Source organism: Gopherus flavomarginatus, chromosome 1, assembly GCF_025201925.1.
Source record: "Gopherus flavomarginatus isolate rGopFla2 chromosome 1, rGopFla2.mat.asm, whole genome shotgun sequence".
NCBI classification, from domain to species: Eukaryota; Metazoa; Chordata; order Testudines; family Testudinidae; genus Gopherus; species Gopherus flavomarginatus.
The window spans coordinates 363143218-363158456 of record NC_066617.1 but is presented as its reverse complement, the minus strand read 5'-3'; the positions used below and the strand labels follow the sequence as shown (position 1 = coordinate 363158456).

Below are 15239 nucleotides of genomic sequence, written 5' to 3'. Positions count from 1 at the left end.
GAAAACTCTTGCAGAGCCTGGGCCCCCGGAGCTGTCTTCGGTGGCAATTCGGCGGCAGGGGGTCTTTCCGCTCCGGGACCTGCTGCTGAAGTGCTGGTCTTTGGCAGCAATTCAGTGACGGGGCCCCCCCACCGCCAAAGACCCCAGGCACCCTGAACCCTCTGGGCGGCCCTGCACTCTCCTACCCCCCCCCCCCTCCAGTGTTTGTACATTGCCTTTCTAGGCTCAGCTCCTGTAATGAGAACTCTGAATGGAGCTCTCCAACTTTATCTGGATTCTGCCTAGATACACTTGAAGGATTGGGGCCATAGATTGTAAGCTCTTCAAGGCAGGGTCTTTGTGCATATCTCCAAAGTATTGAGCACACTTCTTTACACTAGTTTAAATACTATGTATTAGTATGTTATGAAATATTCTACATTAAAAATAAAATTTTTCACTCAAAAGTATTTTTGCAGTCATTACAATTTTTAGCGTGTTTGTTCACTAATTTTATTTGTTCTGTAAATTAAAAACACCTTGATAGCCAGGAAAGGAAACGCAACAAACTGATGACTAAAGGAGAACCAGAAAATATGGCAGTTGAGACGTTGCTGGAATTAACAGTTCTGTTTAATGATGAACAAATCATCACAACCTCTCAGGACTTTTATTGGAGCCGATCTCTATGGACTGCGATACTGGTGAAAGCCTAAAAGTGGGAGAAGTCTAGAAACTGGGGGGGAAATATTCACTGCTCAAAAGCTTGATTTTCATATTCTCCTAGACCAAATGTAGAGGTGGTGGCAGGGAAGGAGGAGAACGCTCATGAGAAGGAAGCGTGAGAATACAAAATCAAAGCACTGGAGAGCTGCAGTACCTCACGGCTTTAAAGAACATTTACTGGGATCACGTGGGCAAATATTTACTATTGATTGATTAAATATCAGATGCTCCCCCACCCCCGACTTTGGGCACCCCCAGTCTGTGGTGGTGATGCACTAAGTGCTTCCTGCTGACATCTGTCTGTAAACTCCCAGTATTGGGTGTGGGAGGCAGCGCTGTAACCTTGGCGAAGATTAACTTAAAGGGTACTGTCAGTGTGTCTAACAAACTGAACACACTTCATTATAACCCTTTTGAAGAGCAAAACAGAAATCTTTGCTTGAGGGAGGGTTCTCTGTGTGTGTGTGTGTGTGTATTGTATGTTTCCACGTTGCACCTTTGTCGTAGGATCCCATATAAGTGGCTGTCTTAAAGTAGACAAAACTACTTGTCATGCTTTACAAAGAGATGCAAGGAAAAAGGCTGTGTCGAATACTGGTCCTAACAACGCCGCTGCCAGTTTAAGATGTGTAAAGACAGTAATAGCCTTGGTACTTAATAGTGCATGTTAGTGTCAAAACACTTCTCAAAAACTTGTCCTCAGAACGTTCCTGTGAAGTAAATGATGGCCCTATTTATGGATGGGGAAACTGAGGCATGTGGCAGGATTAAGGGACTTTCCTACAGTGAATCATTGTAAGAAACCAGGATTAGAATACAGGATTTTCTGGCTCCCAGTTCCATGTTTAATTCAACAAATACATTGCGTATTAACAGCCTATTTCAAGTATATTGTCTCCTTTGTTATTTTACTGCTAGTTGAGGGAAGAAAAATTACAAGAGGAAAAAACGTCTGAGGATCTGATCCACAAGCTAATTCTAGAAGACATGGAAGGGGGAAAAAGAAAAATGGAAGAACAGCAAAAAAAAGATGAACCACTAATGCTTAAAATGAATCAAGAATGTGTAAGTAAAGAACAGATTTAAAAATTTTATTAAAGTGAATGTTTGAAATGAAATATACACAGGTTGAGAGGGAAAGGTACTGTGCATCTGGGGTCAGGCTTGGGTTATGGGGGGTTACAGATATCATTTGCAAGGATGAAAAGATACATACATATCACATAACCGGCGTATACCCAGATTGGGGTGCAAGAGTTTTTAAAATGTCAGTGGATAAGTGGGCTCGGGTACGCCACCCATGGGATGAATAAGGAGTCCAAGTCAGTATCGGTAGAGCGGATAAGTATGTGGGTGGAGTGCGTCCCTTGGTCCTTCAGGGAAGGAAGTGGGTTATTTCCCTGGTCGGCTGTCTCGGTTACTCAGTGTGGTATTGGCGGTGTCCGGTGATGTGTTCGGTATAAATGTCTCTGGACCACCTGATGGTGTCGGACAGCATAAGCTGTCTCATGAACCAGGCGTAGCGTTGACTGACCACGCACCCTCTCAGAACCGTCTCGTTGCGGGGGTCCCACGAGCCCAAGGCTCCCACAATCAGGGCGTGTACCTGGACTTCGTAGCCCTGGGCTCATCCCAGATACAGCATTAAACCTACCCAGGACTGACTGGATTCAGTCCTGGATCATTAATCACTTTTCTAGATGTAAAAAATGATCTAATGTGTCCAACTCCTGCACAGTTGAAATTAGGAGCTATATGTCATTGGAAGGGATGGTGTCCCTAGCCTGTTTGCCAGAGGCTGGGAATGGGCGACAGGGGATGGATCACTTGGTGATTACCGTTCTGTTCATTCCCTCTGGGGCACCTGGCATTGGCCACTGTCAGAAGACCGGATACTGGGCTGGATGGACCTTTGATCTGATCCAGTATAGCCATTCTTATGAAGCTGTAGCTTCCCAAGATAACTTGTTTGAAGGACCTGAGATACCAGACTGTACAGTTGTGGTATTTTTAGCTATAGAAAACCTACCTTAGGTCATCTTTTAGAGGTTTGAATAACTCTTCTGTGCATTGTACATTTGGATTCCATAGTGACTAAGGCACCTGGCTGTAGGGGGAAGGAAGGCAAGAAACAGTCCCAGTAACATTTTAAAAACTCTCTCTAAAGCATTCCTAAAGTAGTTCATCTGTAATACATGTGACATTTTTGGAATACAGGATGATGTGGAATGAAGGTTTCATTGGCTCCCATTTGGAGTGGCCTGTTAAACTCGCTTCTGGCTTCCCCATTCATGAGTAACGTGGTCATTTCAAACACGTGGTGATAAAACCTGTATAGCAAACCACACTACTGCACGTATCCTCTCTCTTTCTCACACACATACAGACTTGTAGAAATACACATCTACAAATACATACAATACGAGTCATCAGGGGACTGTATGTCAGCATGGTAAAAGAGTAGCTTCTTGTTTAGCTTTGTCTCTTGCCCATATCAGTCATAGACTGTGTGGAAAGCACCATATAATAGTTTACGGTTGATAAAAGATTATGCTGATATCAAACTGTGGCTCCCTTAGTATTGTTTGCTGGATGAATTACTATGGGCTCTGAGTCCTGTAGTATTTGATAATGAAATGTTTGTCACTAAACCACAGCTGCACATATGAGTAGTGAGTGTGTGCAAGGTCTTCTGATTAGAAATTATGCCCTTCAGTTAATTCAGTGGGAGGAGGGATAGTTCAGGGGTTTGAGCATTGGCCTGCTAAATCCAGGGTTGTGAGTTCAGTCCTTGAGGGGGGCCATTTAGGGATCTGGGGCAAAAATCTGTCTGGGGATAGGTCCTGCTTTGAGCAGGGGGTGGGACTAGATGACCTCCCAAGGTCTTCCAACCCTGATATTCTATGATTCTTTGAGTTCTTTTTTTTTTCCCCAAGTGGCAAAAACATTAGGCTAGATCTTCAGCTGACATAAATTGCTGTAACTCAAGGGAAGTTAATAGATCTGTGACACTATACACTAGCTGGCAGTCTGTCTCATTCTGTTCTTTACATACTTCAAATGTCACCACTACATGGGCTTTTGGAGACTTGAAACATTTTCCCAAGGAAAAATAACTATTTCCTGAGTGACTTTTTTGCGTATGCCAGCTGATTCTTCCTTTATTAACTTCAGTTTCCAGAACGCCTCTCGGATTCAGAGAATGAAGAACCATTCCGGAGCAAACACACACATCGGTCGGCTTTTGTCTCCAAAGGCAGCGCCTATTCTTTCACCTTTCTGACAGGGTAAGAAACAGACTTAGTTCACACTGGCTGTCCATTACGAACATAAATATTGTTCAATTGAATTTTTTGTTCTAAACATCCCTGAAGTACTTAAATCTAATTCAAACAGTCACCACAGCCCCAAATAAGTTATTGCTGTTTTAGAAAACTTAGTATTGAATAATTGGTAAAATATAATCATAGAATCCATAGAAATGTAGGGCTGGCAGGGACTTCAAGAGGTCATCAAGTCCAACCCCCTGCGCTGAGGCAGGACCAAGTAAACCTGGATCATCTCTGACAGGTGTTTGTCCAACCTTTTCTGAAAACCTCTGACCGGGATTCCAAACCTCCCTTGGAAGCCTGTTTCAGTGCTTAACTATTAGCTCTAGTTGATATCTAAAACTCCCATGCTGCAGATTAAGCCCATTACTTCTTGTCCTGTCTTCAGTGGACATGGAGAACAATCACCATCCTCTATAACAGCCCTTAACATATTTGTAGACTTATCAGGTCATCCCTCAATCTGCTTTTCTCAAGACTAAACATGCCCAGTTTTTTTTAACCTTTTCTCATAGGCTAATTTTTCTAAATCCTTGATCGTGAATAGGATCAATTTGTCCCACGGTTGCCATTGAATTCTTGAGGATGAATGCACTGGGTATGTGTCCTTTGAAGGCTGTATTGTAAAATTCATTACATTTACAGTCTCTGTACTCTATAAAGATCTACATGGTAGGGTCATACATAAAAACATTTGTTTATACAGGTCTCAAAAGGGGCAGGGCACTTTACAGCAACAATGCCAAGAGCTGGCCCCGCTCCAAGGAGCTGCTTATATAACTTTACTCTCATTGGTTGCATCAAGTGTACCAAGTAGGGGAGATTGAGTAGGACAGGACAAGGGTTTCTGTAATGTCATGCATTTATTCAGGGCTAAATTATGGCTTTGCCATAAGCCCTGGGTGTAGAGCCGTGTGTTGTTGCAGTGGCCCAGGAAACAGATCAGTCATAATCTCCCTCCACGTTCCCCCTGCTCTGATAGTTGGGAGGTGTCCTGTGGAAGCTAGAGTCTGTCTTGGTGGCTACCTCTGCCTCCTGCATGACACAGGTAACTGGCGCACATAAGCAGAATGAACTATGTGCCCAGCTTGACGGCGCCATGAAATTTGCTGTTTTAAGTTAATACACAGTCTAATGTTTTACATATCCCTCATTTTTAGGAACCTAACCTCCAAACTGGAAAGGAGTCAGAGTTGCAGTGACACCATTCAAGATCGATCAAAGAGCAGGCAGAGATCAGCCCCAGCCAACAGAACAAAGGTACCAGATGTTTTTGGAAATCTATTCCATCCAGTGAGGGAGAAGTTTGTACATTTCATAGAAATGTTGAAGGCTATACAGTGACAGTTACATGCATCTATCTATCGGTCAAAAAAATTGTTGTCAGCAGAGGCGTGATGTTAAATTGGTATGGCTAATCAGTCCCTTACGACTTACAGCAGCAGCTGACTGCCAGTCCAGGTTGGAAGTAATTGAACAGAAAAACAGACCACGCACACACTTTTTCCCTAGCATCATGTGGTAGCAGGGAATTCGAAGGGTACTCCCATTTCCTTTGTTGTTAGTCAGATTTCTTTTCAAACCTGATTCACTGGTTGTTTAAAAAACAAATCTCACAAGCTTGAAAAAAACTGTCTCCATTCCACCCCCAAACTACTTTTTAACCTCTGCATCTTAGCGAAAAGTTATTCCACCCCCTCCACACCCCCTACCATGCACCCCTTGCAGATCAGTTTTAAAGTGGAGCGGAAATGATCCTTGTTGACTTGGTCTCTGTCTCCTACCTTGTGCACCATCACTGATTAACATCACTTCTCTAGGAACAGTTGGTCTAGTCTTGCCCTTGCTGAAGGCTGTGGAGCTCTCTTTGTGAATGAACTGGTGCTACAGGCCAGCAGAGGGAGCCTATGGCACAGATGGGCTTCAGTAAGAGTTGTGGCTACTAAGCACCTCTGAAAATCCAACCCGTGATTTTCTCAGGCAAATGTCCATCTGCTGTTCCAGCCTAATTACTGGGCTGCTGTTGCACATCTGGCAGACTTCTTCCTTTGCATGATTTCTGAGACTCTAAGGCCTTGTAGCACCATCAGCCCCAGGATTTGGTCTCCCCAGCATCAGCAATTTGATTGATATCACTCTGGGCTTTTACTCCACTACTGCTCTCCACATACTGGGCCATTTTCTGCCTCTCTGGCTTGCAGGCTCCTGGTGCCTGGCAGAAGCATCATACAACACAGTGGATTCAGTCAGTTTTACCTAATCCAGTCACAGGCGTCCCACAGTTACTGGATTCTTAGTATGATTTTCCCCACCCACTTGTGAAATGAAGATGAAGCTCATGTCCACTTCAGGAGGCCCAGCCCGGTCAAGGTAGGAGATGGGGATGTAGCATGTTTCAAAGGGCTTCAGTGGTAGGGCCGCCATATGAGACCTGTGGCTCTTTGGCTCTTCTCCTGCCTTCCCTCCACTCTCTGCTGAGTCTTCCTGCATGGAGATGGGGTGTCCCCTGCAGCCATTGGCTGAGCTCTTGCTCCAGAACCTTCCTCTCTCCCACTGCACCTTACGTCCATCTGAGCCTTCACTTCCAGTCAGGGCCGCCCGGGGTGAGGGAGGGCAAGTGGGGCAATTTGCCCCAGGCCTGGGGCCCCACACGGGCCCCGCGAGCCCTGATCGAGAATCCCTTCCCTGGTTAGAGGGGCCTTTTTAATTTTTACTCACCCAGAAGCAGTCCGGGTCTTCGGTGGCACTTCGGCGGCGGGTCCTTCAGTGCTGCCGAAGACGCGGAGCGAGCAAAGGACCCGCCACCGCCGCTGCCGAAGACTCTGAGCACTGCCCGGTGAGTACAAGCGCTGCAGCGGGTGGCACCTTTTTTTTTTGTCCACTCCCCCGCTTTGCCCCAGGCCCCCTGAATCCTCTGGGCGGCCCTGCCTCCAGTCACCAAAGGGAAGCTCCACTCTTCCTCCACATCTCCCTGTCCAGCGAGAGATCTTCATGACCTCATTCTCCCCAGAGCTTCCCTTTTTTCAAGAAGGAATAAGGAACCATCCATCTTCTGCCTGCATCTTTACAGGGACTGTCCACTTTCTGCACTGAATCCCCTTCTCTTCAGCTTCTGCTTCATCTTCATTTCACAAGTGGGTGGGGAAAATCATGCTAAGAATCCAGTAACTGGGGGATGCCTAAGGAATCCTTGGGATAGCCACTTGGTGAGGAACCCAGCTTGCAAGATGGGGAGATCCTCAGTAGGTCCTGCTCAGGTGACATAAATAGTCTTTCTGACAAGGTCCAAAGTACTGTGGACCTCTCTGAGGTCACAGTCATGGGCCATGGTGCTAAAAAAGGACCCTCTTAGATGACCTAATCTAGTGGTTCTCAAACTGTGGGTCAGGAACCCGTTCCATGGTTATCAACCTCTTTTTGTCATGTGCTTCAAGTGTTTGCCATCACTACGGCTAGCTACTCCCCATTCCTTTGATGTCCCAAGCACAGCCGTTCTGCTAAGGATGAATTTGGGACCCAGGCTGTGCTGGATTCCAGTGCACCCTGGTTACCTGCAGGCCTTTCAGTGTGCTCTAATCAACCACAGTCGCTTAGTCTGACTTGCTGCAGGATCTGGAGCACCCCAGGCTGCATTCCAGATTAGACAGTGCACAGCTGAATGGAAGACAAGTAGGACTGCAGGGCCTAGCCCCAGGGCTGGACTTAGTGCTTGTTATTAACGTGGTAGGATAAGGAAGTCGCTGGCCCGAGCGGAAGAAGTTGGCTGAAGCTGCTGGCTGGTACAGCAGACATCGTGGCCTGATAAACAGGTACAGTTGCCTGAAAGATTAGGAACTAGTGGTCTAGTTAATTGTTTGTGATTTGCAGCATCTTCTGTTCTCTCGCAGATTCATCCATTTCACTCTTACTCTGGCCCCTCTTTTTAGATCACCACAATGACAAACTTTCTAATCCCGATGACTTGTCTTACAGGTTCCATCAGTGACCAGTGCGTCAACTCCCATTGTTGGAGTTTTGTCATCCACCCAAAACAATCGCTGTCTCTCTGCCCCAGATTTGACAGCAGAGAAGCGTCTGGTTTTCAACTCTGTTTCGTCACTCTCCATTCTGCACAAGCCGGAGCGATCCATCAGCCCTGAGAGCAATGACAGTATCTCAGAAGAGCTAAATCATTTCAAACCTATTGTCTGCTCACCATGCACTCCTCCCAAGAGGCTTCCTGACGGCAAAGTCTTGAGTCCTTTGATTATAAAGTCTACTCCAAGGAACCTCAACCGAAGCCTGCAGAAACCAACCACCTATGAAGCTAGTCCCAGAATCCTGAAAAAATGGGAGCAAATATTTCAGGAGCGCCAGATTAAAAAGACTCTCTGTAAAGCTACCCTTACATCTCTGGCTTCAGAGACTGGAGAGGACTTTCTGGTTCCTGACATTGCTAACTCCAATAAAGAGCAGCCACGAATGTTAAATGATCAAATTCCACCTGGTTCTGCGGCACACACAAACACAGAGTTAGATTATTGCCCTTCAATCAGTGAAGTGAAGCTCGAAAGGACTGGTAACAAGAAAAACTGTTCACAGGCCTTAACAATGGATGGCAGTTTCTCTGAACTAGATACAAGGTCAAATGGAACCTCTCTGAACACTCAAATTTCAGATGTGTCTGAAGTAAAAACAAATTCATATCTGGACAAATCTGGTCATTATTTTTGCCCCAATGCTAAGACAAGAAGAATAATTGGAGTCAACCCAGCGCTGCCAGGGAACAGTATGCTAGGAGTTTCTGTCAAGACAGCAGGAAAAAAGCAGCTGAAATACCTGAACAATAGTGAATTGATCAACGTACAAAATGGTACCTGCAATTCTGTTGAAAACGTTATTGGTGAACAGCCCCCTTCACTGAGACGAGGACGAAAGAGACACTGTAAAACAAAGCACTTGGAACAGAATGGTTCGGTTAAAAGACTGAGGCAGACAGCTGGTGAGATGGGCTTGGCCACAGCTGATTCTTTAGTGAGGGAGATGGAACAGAAGCTGCAGCAGGAGGAGGAAGACAGGAGGCTGGCCTTACAACTGCAGCGAATTTTTGACAGTGAAAACAGGACAATGGATAGGCGGAAAGGAAGAGTAGATCAATATCTCTTGCGGTCAAAGAGCACTACAGGTGCAAAGTAGCACTTAGGAACAATGTTGCCTTTTGTAGAGGACATGAGGTTTATCAAAATATCCTATAGGAGGAACTATTTTCTTGTCATACTACCACCCACAAATTTTTTTTTTCTTTTTGATGGTAAGACATTTTAGATCCAGTTCACACTGAAGCCAGGGTCCTTGCAGGTTAAAAACAAAAATTCACCTGTCCCGTTTTGTCCATCGCTCTGAAAGACAACTGATCCTCACCATGTATATGCTGAAATGTACTTAAACATAGTAGGTGACATTTCTGAGTTAAATGCTGATGGTGACCATCTTACTAAGGCAATGGGATACTAAGAGTATATGAGCTCAATGATAAGGACCTTGTCAATCCACTGTCCAGCCTGCTGCATCATGTCAGGCAGAAATTAGCGATTGAAAACACATTTATGTAAATCATCCAGACTGTTTCTCTCCAACACCCCAATCCTGTGCCTGTTTCACTCTCTCCCTTATGTTGCAGCCAGATACTGTGAATGGATCGTAAGTTATAACATAGTGATGTAAACTCCCTGGTTTGTGATAACCTTGTAACAATGGGACCCCTTAAGAAAGAGGCTATGAGCCATGCTTTCTCCTTTATGTCCTAAGGAGCAAATGGAGACATCCATAGTGGATATGATTCAGTAACACCTTCCAGGGGCACAACAAATGAAATACATTAGACAACGCAGATCAGAGGTTATTGTAATGAGACCAAATGAAATGTAGGAAACCTGCAAACCAAGGATTTTATGGAAAATGCATTGTTGAAGACTAGTTAATCGATGTTGGTAATTATCGCAGAAAACTTAGCTATAAAGAAAAGGTAAAGTGAATACTTCCAACCCACTCTCTTGGGATGGCACGAAGGTGAAACCAACCAGTCAATGTGGTTTTGCTTATCTTGGACATTTAGGAAGAGAAGCATCAGGAAGGAAGGAAGCCACCCAAATGAATCCGTTTGACAGTGGCAGCATGGGAGCCCCGTGTACTGCTCATTCCCTAGGTATAAACCGGCCACGGTTGGGTTGGGGAATGTGTGCACTTGCAGTTGTAGTATTACTTAGCACTTAGTGGACTATTTACCCAGAGGTTTCAAAGCATTTGGTAGCAGCAAGTGGCCTTTATCTTCACTTTAGAGATGTAGAAACTGAGGCACAAAAGTTACAATTTTCAAAACAGCTGCTAATTTTGGGCTCCTCCCATTCCAGTTGAAGTAATTGGGAGCTGGGGGTGCTCGGCCCTTTTAAAATTCTTGGTCCTAGATCTCCCAAACGAGGCTCTCCAAAACAGTGGCATCCAGTTAGTTGACACTTCAGCCTATCAGCTGGCCCAGGGTCAGTGGTAGAGTTGGGAATAGAACCCAGGACTCTTGACTAGCCCAGGACCCTATCCAGTGGAGAGCGTGTTCTCCACCCCACATGCAGCAATCACCATGTGAAGCCCTTTCCAAGTGGGAATTCCCACAAGGCTTTCACCGTTGAGCTTAATGCCACAGTCTGGCCCAAATCACACTGATGCTTTAAGCAGCCTGACAAAGTCTGTCTGTCTGCCTGCGGTGTGGAGGGTGTTCGATTTTCTCTCTTGGACCAATTGCAAGGAATATAGATCAATGCATTAGGTAAGGTAAATGACCATGCTGCCTGTTAATGGGTGCCCTTCCTTCCCAAAGAACCTCTGCTTTTCTCCCTTTCACCTCAGGCATGTCCTTGCAATTGTTTCACCGAGTGAAATAACTTTCTCGATTACCACCAGTAATGGGCTCAGAAATGTCACTCTTTGAATCTTGAATTTCGGACCTAGATGATGGATCTTCTGTTCTGTCAGTGGAATTTTTTTCCCCTTTCAGAAACGTGAGTCTGCCAGTTTAATATCTTGTTGCTCCTTATGCCAGGTGACGCTGGCATTTTAAAGAGCTACCTGAAACACGCTGCACCAGCAGTACACCAAGCAGCTGGCAAACCTTGCAGCTGAGCTGTGCAGTGCTGGGAGGTTCTGCTAATGCAGCATATAAGAAGCTGATGTAAAAGGATTTTAATAGTTCATCTGTTTCTGCTGTGTCTTTTGCTCTCTCCTTCCATCTTAAATGATGAGGAATGGCTTGCCTTCCTGGCAACAAAGGAATTGGTTTCGTCTCCGGCTTGCCACTTATTCATATAACTACAAGGACCCTGAAGCTTTTTACTGCTTTAAACTGGATTTATTTTTAAAAAAAAAATCTTATATTTTAATGGATAAAATTTATATATTTTAAATACTATATTTCAACAGATTGACACTTTCATTTTGAGAAATCTTGTAGTAATGATGACATAATATATATCTCATATTAACACACACAAACTACTGGCTATTCAACTAATATGTGAAGCCAGGAAGTTGATGCTGGTTTTCTGAACTCTCTTAGACTGGACTGCTGTGCCTAACTCTTGTAGCTCATGGGTTGTGTATTATTGTATCCTCTTTGGAGAGGAAATTCTGCCCTTAGTTACACACTTGCAACCTCTCTGGGCCAAATGCACAGCTGATTTTAAGCTGATACGACTCCAGTGACTTGACCTGCATTACACTCACTTAAGCCAGCAGTGAATTTGAAGGAAACTTGATTGAAGTCAGTGGGTTTGCATGGGTCAGAGCTACTGATGGTCAAATTTGGTCTCATCAGTACTCACGAACAGCAGAGTACATTAAGGATGGAACAACAATCTTTAATCCTGAATTTCCTTTATTTTTGTTCTGAGCAAAAGCTTTTTTACACTATCCAAGTGTATTCATTATTTTTTTCCTAGTCTCTCTTTCAACAACCCCTTATCCGGTCCCACCCGAGTGAATATCTTGAAACAGGCTTCCTTCCTCAATTACCGTGGCTTGTTCTCGGCCTGGGCTGCTGGCTTTTTTTAAGACAAAAGAGCTTTTGAGAAACTCACTTTCTGTGGGTTTCAAAAAGCTGAATGTATCTTTCCTTAGAAGGAGATTTTGAGTCCTACCCACCTAGGCCAGTGTCCTTCTGTGTGGTTCTTTTTAAAAAGGTCACTTAAACACATGGGTTTTGTGTGTTAATTTCATGTGTTAATTTTGTTTTTATTTTAAATCTGAGTCTCAATGGAAGTGCAGGAGCCATTGCCTCAGGACAGTTCCTCAAGCTAACACAGCTTGATAGAAAAGAACCATGCTAGAATGTCTGTTACATACTTCATTATCTATGGGTCGTTCACACAAATGGCCCTACTCTGCAAATTGTTACATGATTAATCCAAGGCCCTGATTCCACTGAAATTAATACAGAGCTCCCATTGATTCAATGGGTGCAGGTCCGGACCATCATAGAAAAGCCCTTACAAAGTATGGTCCATTTTATCAGTATTTATTTAAAGAGGCCTTTGATTTTGGGATCCTCTTGTGGAGTAATGGTGGATCCTAAAAATCTGTCACTTTTTTTTTGTGTGAGACATTATTACTTGTACGCAGAGCATCTTTAAATAATGTGGCAGGGTTGGTTTCAATATTTCCAAGGGGTGCTTGTCCACAAAATACAGTGTAGGATTTTAGTCCATTAATTTCAGCCTTTCTTAAAAGAAAACTACAGTTTATATTTATAATTTTATCCTCCATCTAGTTGCTTAAAGATCAAGACAGACCGTTTCCAGCTTGCTAGAATAGATGCAGTCCTACTCCTTTAAAGTCAGTGAGAGCAGGATTGGGCCCATACCGCCTGATCCAAAGTCCACTGAAGTCAATGGGAGTCTTTCCACTAACTCTGCTGGGCTTTGGATCAGACACCTGGTTTGTGCATCTCCATGTGCACTTAGCTGGGGAGGCTGGAGACGCGAGTTGATGGAATGTTGATGACTCTGTTGGAATGTTTTACTACTTTAACATCATGAACAGTGTTTTTATTATTTACTAGAAAAACTTGGGTAAAAAAAAAGGGTACTGTATACACCTGCGCTTCAAACAGCAGAAGTTCCCAGCCCTTCGTGCATTCAGAGGGCAAATTTACACTTCCTTTGACACAGCTAATGCCAAGTGAGAAGTATCAGTAAAACAGCGGCTCTGGTGGAGACACCAGAACCATGGATGGAGTCAAAGATCTCCACATGTTTGGAGACACTAAAACAAGAAAAGATTTTATTAAAAAATCTCTCTTTTGGCCATTGTTTTGCATCTTCCTTTCTGATCTAACATTCTCTAAGGAATTGAAGCTACTCCCTGCACTTTGCGAGAAGGTGAAGGCATGTACAAATTCTTCCAGAATGTGAATGTCTCTCACCTTACTGCCCTCCTGTAAGCTAAAATGGGGCTCAGCTGTGGGGGCCCTGTGGCTGGTGAAGTAATTGCACTGCTTGTTGCACTTCCTTGTGACAAGAAGGGGTGGGATTAGGGATTTCATTTAGTAGCTGAATGACTGAATCTGCCAAAGATGCCACAGGACTTTAAACCAACTCTAACTCTGTAGATTTCTAGATGGGGTGAAAAAAATGTATTAAAGGTCTTTGGGGGGGTGGTTAGTGACTACAGACATCAGTAAACAAATGAAGGAAAAGTGCCAAAAGAGTGGATTGTGCAAAAGATGATTGTATAACACTGTCCTATATTGTCAGTATTTTTTCTTCAAATGGTATTGTACATGCAGTATGGATTAGTCTTGAAGTACAGCTTAATCAAGTGCTTCTTTGTCTTTTGTCAATGAAAGCAAAGGGGAGATAGATGCCTTAAAGACTATAACTGATTTTAAAACCAGGCCTTTAGCCATGCATCAAGGAGATAGCCCTGCAGTGCTCTCTGCTGGACTTTCCAGACCTCTTTGCCATCTTCTAGCTTTCAAGTGAAAGGTTGATAAGGAGCCTGTCCTGTGCAGTGGGAAAATATTTCATCAAAACCAATCCTTTCTGATTTTTAAAGGGGACGAGAGATGAAAACTAAAGACCATTCCTTGTTCAACTTTTGCATGTGGACATGAAGGTCCAGCAAGTCACTTATCGAGCTCTATGGGATCTTTGGTAGATCTTCACAATGAGCTCAAAACTGTGCCATGTCTGCTGATTGAACTGTAGCTCAGAAACCGGAACAGTCTCTCTCCATGTTGTACATGAGTTTGATGTAAACTGTTTTCTTCCCCTTATCTCTAAAACACTGCAACGCATCAAAGAGATAGAGAATTAGCTATTCACTATGCAAAGAAAAAATCGTTTAACTGATGGGATCATGTGTATGCCTGGTTTTCTGGTGTTTACTGTCAAATTGTTTAAAACAAATATAGATGTTGCTACATTTTTTCCAATATGCTTTAAATTATGGTGCTTTGGTGTATCCTCAACTTGCTGTTCAAAAACCAGTGCAGTAAAAGACAAAAGGTCATTTAGGGCCTCAGCTGAACCACTGGCTTCATCAGAAAATTATAAAACACATCAGAGTTTACTGAGAGCTTATTTACTTGCATGTGTATAATGTGTGGGTAAAATAACATGTGGGGACATGGTTCTATCAGACTGTTGCTTCTGTTATTTCAAGCAGAGTGAAAAATCCCCAGACTCCCCCTGTGTCAGTCGTACAAATACCTTGTACAGTTTAACAGCAGAGAAGAGGGCTCTAATCCTAGGACAAAGGCAGAAGTTAAAATAGAATAAAACAAGGTTCTTGTAGTGAATTACCTGTTTTTTTCTGAAGTTGCTGTACATGAAAACTAGCAAGCCCGTCCCTGTGTCTTTTCTAACCAGTTACAGCCCCAGCCTACACAGGTTTGCTAGTGACTGGTATGTGAAAATACAGCTGCTGAAACTTCCAGTTTGCATAAAATAAAACGTGTTCTTTATGTACCGCAGTAACCATCTGGCCACTGCTGCCAGGGGTGGGGGTGGTTGGCCTGCACACGGTGAGTGGCAGATGAGAGCTCTGAGGGTGGGACTGGACTGAGATAATGACACCACCAAACAGCCCAAAGTTTTGCCTGTGTAGATGAGGGGCCCCCTCCCCTTGCTAACAGCAGAAGAGCCGAACTGCTGTTTTTGTAGTGCAGCCAGGGCCTGG

At 44.0% G+C, this 15239-nt stretch overlaps 1 protein-coding gene across 3 annotated transcripts in view; it reads left to right on the top strand.

Annotated features, from left to right (window-relative positions):
* RNF169 (ring finger protein 169) overlaps positions 1-14694 on the top strand; it is a 42983-nt gene extending 28289 nt beyond the window's left edge. For all 3 annotated transcript variants that reach the window (XM_050930482.1, XM_050930485.1, XM_050930488.1), the window contains exons 3-6: positions 1624-1770; positions 3880-3992; positions 5195-5294; positions 8007-14694. In XM_050930482.1, the coding sequence (XP_050786439.1) occupies positions 1624-1770; positions 3880-3992; positions 5195-5294; positions 8007-9209 (1563 nt within the window). In that variant the 3' untranslated portion in view covers positions 9210-14694. The remainder of the gene's footprint in view (positions 1-1623; positions 1771-3879; positions 3993-5194; positions 5295-8006) is intronic.
* Positions 14695-15239: the final 545 nt, after the last annotated feature.